The sequence below is a fragment of the Bidens hawaiensis genome, unplaced genomic scaffold, assembly GCF_021521415.1.
Source record: "Bidens hawaiensis isolate Kalapana, Puna unplaced genomic scaffold, B.hawaiensis_p1.1 tig00004685_1, whole genome shotgun sequence".
Lineage (NCBI taxonomy): Eukaryota > Viridiplantae > Streptophyta > Magnoliopsida > Asterales > Asteraceae > Bidens > Bidens hawaiensis.
The window spans coordinates 161,812-169,141 of record NW_027491287.1 but is presented as its reverse complement, the minus strand read 5'-3'; the positions used below and the strand labels follow the sequence as shown (position 1 = coordinate 169,141).

The window sequence follows — 7,330 nt, the reverse complement described above, 5'->3', positions numbered from 1 at the left end:
TTAGTTGTTCGCTAACCATTCGATTGTCCGATAAAAACTAATGGACGAACATGAACAATGAGTTATTCATTTCAGTTCGTTTACAAGGTTTGTTGATTGTTTGTAGATGGAAAAAGTCTAGTCGTCAAACATAATATTGAAGCTGTGGATGAGGCAAACAAATTGATCACCTATAAGTTGTTTGATGGAGATTTGTTGAAGATTTACAAGAGCTTCAAGGCAAGCGTGCATATGGAACCTGCGACAACAGCACAGTGACATGGACCTTAGAGTATGAGAAGATGAACGAAGATATCCCTGACCCAGATTCACTTGTTGAGGCTGTTCAAAATATTACCAAATTTGTTGAGACTCGGTTGAACCCAGATTCACTTGTTGGTATAAAGATTCCTCAGCCCCAGTATTATTCACGTACCATAAAAAATGGTTTGCTAGTACTTATAATTATGGACTCATGTGAGTCCATGTGCTTCTAAGTATAGTGTGCCAAGAATAAACTTTGTTGATTATGTTGTTATATAATATATAATCATGTTGGTGAATGATTCTGTAAACTGAAGAATCTCTTTATATAAATAGATTACAACAGAAATATATAAATTTTGTAATACAATCATATCTAAAATATCTTCTCTGGTGTTGGTAATCAAGAACCAATTATAACATATACACATGATAATCATGAAAAATAAAAATATGGAAAATCATAAACAGATAGTATATAGAATATTAGAATCAGAGTTTGGATCAAATAAAAATTAAAAATTGAGGTCGACTAATGAGGTGGCGTCGGTCAGTAAACTCCGATGTTGGTAAAGCCCGAGGGTTGTTGGTCTCGGATGTTGAAGATGTGAATCTACACGAATTCGGTTGGTTTTCGTCATATTCGTTACCGTACCGAAATTAAAACAAAGAAAAATAACACAAAATTGACACTCGGTCGGCTTCCGTTATGTTTCTTACGGTACCGTAACTTAAAAAAAAAAAATGTCAGGACCAATAAGGTGCGGTCAAGTAGCCCAATCGAGACTTAAAGGCACCAAAGTTCTTAATTATTATATATAATAATTACATAATAAATATGATAAAAAAGTATAGTTTATATTAATATTTACATTCGGTTGTTATCGATTGATGTTGCGTTTAAGTGTATCTATGTATCATGATAAACATTTTATAAGCAATTATGCACATAACATGGCATCACTATAACCGTAAAATGAAAAACGGAAAAACAATATTTACAAACCCAATAATCATGTTAAGTATTGTTTGTTGTGTATTAACATCAAACTAGATAATGTATATATTACAAGTTTCAACAACCAAAGACTTGACAGAACATAACAACCCTCTAGATTTAGATTCTGTGGCTTAGAAAAACCTTAAGGGCAATATAGTAAATAATAATCATTGTAGCATAATCACATATTGATTACGATATAGCAAAATTGATTATGTTCAAGAAAACAAGCATGATTAATTAATTCCTCAACACCCCAAGTTGATCATTTCTCTTCATTTCAACGAGTCATTCCTCCAGGAACCTTTGGTGCCACCATGAGTCCACCAGTTTGTTGAATCTCCGGCGTTTGATTGCGCCACCCAACCCCTAAACGAGTATATGAAATCGTTGTACATATTATTCCACATGATTATAAACATAAATTTCGAAAAGTGAATGAGATGGGTACGAATAATATTATTACCAAGTTGCATGTTGAACCCACGAGCTTGAAGCTCGCGATATTCTTGACACAAGGCGCATGGTTCACATATTAAATGTACAAGTATGTTAATGAGAGGGTCATTAGGCAACTTATATATTTGGCTCATTTTAATCCTATAGTATGCTGACAACAAACACCCGCAACCCGTGAGGTACATTATTCCAGTGTAAACCGCAGCATATAAACCGCAACCTGTTGTCACACATTGCGATTTTAGAAAATTAGTTAACTTGTAAATTATTTAATTGTCAATTGAACAATGAACACTTACTATTTTGTCCCCTGTCTATCATTTCGGCAATTTGTCCGTACGTGACACAAGGCGCAAAGAAGGTTATAACAACTGTTAAAACCAAAGATATAACAAGTATAATGAACACTTATTGTTTTGATATAAATAAATAGAGTAAAGAATATAATATGATTGTGCTTACGGGTTGGGATATCATCAAAACATTCAAAAAGGCCTGTGGACCAAGTAGGAAACGGGTCTTGTTGTGGTGGAATCCCAACCACAGCTTGGCTCTGTGGACCAGCTGCACCTTTGGTGGAGTCTGGTTCAGATGTAGCCGAAGAGTTTGAAGATGGCACGGCAGTCGCCGGTTGGGCATCATTTGTAGGTTGAGGAGCTTTGTCCTTGTTGTCACTTGGGGTTGAGAAACTCATTTTTAAACTCAATTATCCGATAGAATGGTACTATTGGATAATCGAGTTTAATTATCCTGTCAATTGATTTGATGTTAATGCAATAAGGGTCCTATTTATACACTTGAAATTATTCTCATGCAATGATTTTATCCAATGATTTTTTGCGGTATTTTTGGAAGGACTTGCATATATGCGATAATTGTTGCATGTTAATAGGGTTTATCAAATGAAATAAATGAATTTGATGGTCAGAAATACTTCATATGTCAAATTTCTTATATAATTATTTTCTTCTCATGGGTCAAAGAGTTGTTCTTCAATTGTCTTTCATATCGTGTTAATTTTTTCTCTCTAAATATCCTGTGTGATGTGATCATCATAATCATAATGTGTTCATTATGATGCGAACATTCATAGCGTTATTAATATTCATTCATCTTCATATTCTCCACCTTTTTTCCTTCTATTTGATTAAGGAAATGGATTGCCTCTTTCACAAAACTCGTTTTTGGGGATTCACACATCAAAATTTCTTCTCAAGGTGTATAGGTATTTGAGGATTAAACTATCTCATCGTATAAATAACGGGGGTTCATTTATCGTATAAATATTATTCGTATATATGACCAATATATAGCAAACCAACAAACATTTACGTGTGTAGTTGGACGAACAATATATAGCAAACCAACAAATATTTACGTTTATAGTTGGACGAAACAGTGTGAGTTAAATTTGAACAAAAGTCGAGATAAAGAAAAACTTGGGGTTTTACAGAAAAATCCGATACATCCCACTAAACGGAGGGTAAGAAAAGCCACCCCTGGTTCCACTTCAAGATACGTCGAAAGTAAAGAAGGTATATATAATCGATTGATGTTGCATTTAGGTGTATCACGATAAACATTATATGATAGTTTTGGACATAGCATGGTATCTAGTAAAACTTTTAATGTAAAATAAATAATGAAAAAACAATAATTATGAACGGAATAATCATGTTAAGCATTGTTTGTTTTACATTAATATCAAACTAGATAATGTGTTACAAGCTTTAACAACCAAAGACTTGACAGAACATAACAGCCCTCTAGATTCTATGACTTAAAAAAAACCTTAAGGGCAACATAGTAAATAATAATCATTGTAGCATAATCACATAATGATTACCAAATAGCTATTGATTATGTTCAAAAACAAGCATGATTAATTCCTCAACTCCCAATGTTGATTATGTATCTTTGTTTCAACGAGTCATTCCTCCAGGAACCTTTGGTGCCACCATGAGTCCTCCGGTTTGTTGAATCTCCGGCGTTTGATTGCGCCACCCGACCCCTAAAATAGTAATTAAACACATTGTGCAAGTTAATCCACATGATTATAAATTGTAAAATTTAAAAAAAAAATGATAAGGACGGGTATAAATAATATTGTTACCTAGTTGCATGTTGAATCCGCGAGCCTGAAGCTCACGATATTCTTGACACAAGGCGCATGGTTCACATATTAAATGTACTAGTATGTTAAAGATAGGGTCATTAGGCAACTTATATATTTGGCTCATTTTGATCCTATAGTATGCTGATAATAAACACCCGCAACCCGTGAAGTAGAGTATACCAGCATGAAGCATAGCATATAAACCGCAACCTGTTGTCACACATCGGGATTTTAGAAAATTAATTAACTTGTAACTTGTATAACTACTAAATATCTATTGATCAATGAACACTCACTATTTTGCCCTCTATCTACCATTTCCGCTATTTGCCCGAAAGTGACACAAGGCGCAAAGAAGGTTATAAGAACTGTTAAAACCATATATACATAATTAGTAAAATGAATAGTTATTCTTTTGATATAATTAAAGTAAAAGAATATTATATAATTATACTTACGGGTTGGGATATCATCAAAACATTCAAAAAGACCTGTAGACCAAATAGGAAACGCGTCTTGTGGTGGTGGAGCCCCAACCACCGGCTGGTCACCTTTGGTGGAGTCTTGTTTAGATGTAGACGAAGGGTTTGAAGATGGCGTGGCAGTTGTCGGTTGGGCATCATTTGTAGGTTGAGGAGCTTTGTCCTTGTTGTCATTTGGGGATGAGGAATTCATTTTTAAACTCAATTATCCGATAGAATGGTACTATTGGATAATCGAGTTTAATTATCCTTTGAGTTAATTTGATAATAAGTGTCCTATTTATACACTAGAAATTATTCTTCGGCAATGATTTTATCCAATGATTTTTTACGATGTTTTTCATAGGACTTGCATAGATGCGATAATTGTTGCATGTTAATAGGGTTGATCATTGTACATGGAATAAAAGAATTTGATGGTCAAAATTTCTTCACACTGTCAATTTTTCTACAAATTTAATTTGATCCGAACATTTTTTTGAGGATAAAATATCATTAGAACTTATTCTAATACCGTATATAGTAAAACCTCTATAAATTAATAATGTTGGGATCAAAATATTTAATTAATTTAGCGAGATATTATAATAACGATAAATTAATAATTTATTAATATAAAGAGTTACTTATATTCGTGAGTAACTCTAAAATTAATGTTTCGACCTTCAAAATTTCCATGTCTGTTCACTTACCTATTTGAATAAAACATAAACAAAGACCTTCAAAATTCTCATGTACATTCACACGTTAATGAAATTGTCAAGTTCAATGTACATAGATCTAGATTGATCAATATAAAATGTCTAATGATAAATTTTAAAATCACATCAACTATGGCTTCTAAACTAAAAGGTGTTAAAAAATCAACGATGAGCAATCAACAACAAAAACTAATATGCGAGTATAAGAGAGATCACAATGATTTACAAAAAAAAAACAAGTGCCTATAGATTTATTTTTTATTAGACAATTCTAGAATTTTAGAATATTTTGTAACTATTAACTTATAGTTTCGTTGGGAACAATATATTTTCAAAAAAAAAATATTATTATTATTATGTTTTATCGATTGGGATCCAATTTTGTACTGGTCTCAAGTTGGAACCGAACAAATTATTAATTTTATCGAGGTTATTAATTTATCGTGTATTTAATTATAGAGGTTCGACTGTAAATAATTGTCTGGATTAATTTGCTTGTTTATTTACATAATATTATTAATTAGCTTTTAGTTTATAATTTGAAGCTTTGACAAAGTCCCCCCCCCCCCCCCCCCCCCCCCCCCTATTCTACTCTTTGTTTGTGCTTATGTTTTTCATTATAAGCTTGTGTATATGTAACAACAATTAATAATACATATGACGATTTCATTAGCTAGCTTAAAAGTCTACTCGTATCATATAATAAAGTATCTCTCGGGTTTCTGATCTACTAACCAAACGGTAAATATATTATTTTTAACGGTAAACATTACTCATTCAAAATACTCTTTACATCAATATATCTAAATTGCTTCTTTTGCCATGCCCAGGTTTAAACCCAATATCTCTTTATATGTGCCTCTAACAGCCGTATATTAGCCCTTATTTATTCAATAAGGAAAACGAGTTCTATCATAACACAATACAAGTTTATAACTAAAAGTTTAAAAGTAACATGCAAACCAGAGACTTCTAAGCAATCGTGGGAAGATTTCGTAGGAATTTTTTATTTTTAAACGCCCGATTCTTAAATTTAATATTGATACTTGAAATGTGATTACTTTGGCGACTGTAATCAAATAGCATTAAATTAATAGCTCCATCGATAAGTTCGTCATTATATATATATATTAAGTTTGCATGCAGAAGGGTATGTGGTTATTTTCAAAAAGTCAACTCACTGAAGTCGTCGAGGGGTCAATTTGTGGGGCTTCGTTACCCCAGATTCGTCCCATACGTCACATCATGTCGATTGGATGATGACTAAGCTTCGGATAAAGCCCTAGCTTGTTCACTTGACCATGTTGTGGATAAAGCCCATGCTCGAGAGCCATAATAACCAAACATTCCCCTTCAACTTCCTTTGCGGTCACGAGTGGGATGAAGCCCCTCATCGCTAGAAGATGTTATGGTGTTCGCGAGTGACGTGGCTAAAGCCCCCTGTTGGCCCCAACGAAGCCCCGCAAAACATAGTCTAAAAGCGTTTGTACTTTGAAGACACCCTCAATATTCAGACGAGACAAGATGTTAATTATTTATACTGATTTCGACATTACAAATTTGACTCACACAAGAACTCATCAAAGAGGAAGTCCACGAATGTGAGAAAATGCCCTTGTGCCAGGTTAACAAACATACAACTTTGTACACACATGCAATCATAGAAAATACTAAGCAAATACCAAGCAATATTCAATGATATCATATTGAGATTTACATTCATGGTGAAAAATAAAATGGGTTAACAATAAAAATAACTAATATACAACCCTATCTTTTATTGAGAAGACCCACAATTTAATTTTATTGTACTTAGTTCCCTTAGATTTATAAAACCAACACAAAAGTTACTAAACTAATGTTTGTATATTGAAGTCTATAAACATGTCTAAAATGCACGAAAATTATATAATTTTCAAAACCAATAACTGTTAACTAATTAATTTAATAATTAACAAGTTATTAATTTCTGATTTAAAGAAATTATAAGTGTGTGCATATTGAGACAAATTTAGGATATTAATATACAAAATTAGTTTAGTAAATTTTCGTTTAATTTTACAATATTAAAAAGATTTTAAAGTTATTGAAAGATTTTTTCGTAAAAGATAAAAGCATATGTTTAGTTTTCTTAAAGTATTAACCCTAAAACAATATTGCTAACTAACGACTCATTCCTCCATGAGCAATGGGTGGAATTTGGACTCCATTGTTAGGCATCATCCTATCTAAAGAGGTAGGTCCCAGCAGAGCCCAGTTGGACCCACAGACTCACCTTGAAAAGGGACGTCTGCGCAGTTCAACCCGCAAGACTCCTTAACGGACGTCT

General features: G+C 32.9%; 2 protein-coding genes across 3 annotated transcripts; both read right to left on the bottom strand.

Moving 5' to 3' along the window:
- Window positions 1–1,146: 1,146 nt before the first annotated feature.
- On the bottom strand, window positions 1,147–2,623 carry LOC143627533 (protein PLANT CADMIUM RESISTANCE 2-like). Of its 2 annotated transcripts, XM_077097324.1 has the most exons (4): window positions 2,165–2,623; window positions 2,002–2,073; window positions 1,710–1,922; window positions 1,147–1,612 (listed from the first exon to the last, which is right to left on the bottom strand). In XM_077097324.1, exons 1-4 carry the CDS (start codon window positions 2,394–2,396, stop codon window positions 1,524–1,526), a joined length of 606 nt encoding a protein of 201 aa, XP_076953439.1. In that variant the 5' UTR covers window positions 2,397–2,623; the 3' UTR covers window positions 1,147–1,523. The 2 variants fall into 2 exon arrangements, with proteins under 2 accessions (XP_076953439.1, XP_076953438.1); XM_077097323.1 differs by having other exon boundaries at window positions 1,147–1,922.
- Window positions 2,624–3,624: 1,001 nt separating this feature from the next.
- LOC143627534 (protein PLANT CADMIUM RESISTANCE 2-like) lies at window positions 3,625–4,650 on the bottom strand. Its single transcript, XM_077097325.1, has 3 exons — window positions 4,115–4,650; window positions 3,816–4,028; window positions 3,625–3,713 (listed from the first exon to the last, which is right to left on the bottom strand). The coding sequence occupies exons 1-3, from the start codon at window positions 4,491–4,493 to the stop codon at window positions 3,625–3,627; spliced, it is 681 nt and encodes a 226-aa protein (XP_076953440.1). The 5' UTR covers window positions 4,494–4,650.
- Between the last annotated feature and the right edge of the window lie 2,680 nt (window positions 4,651–7,330).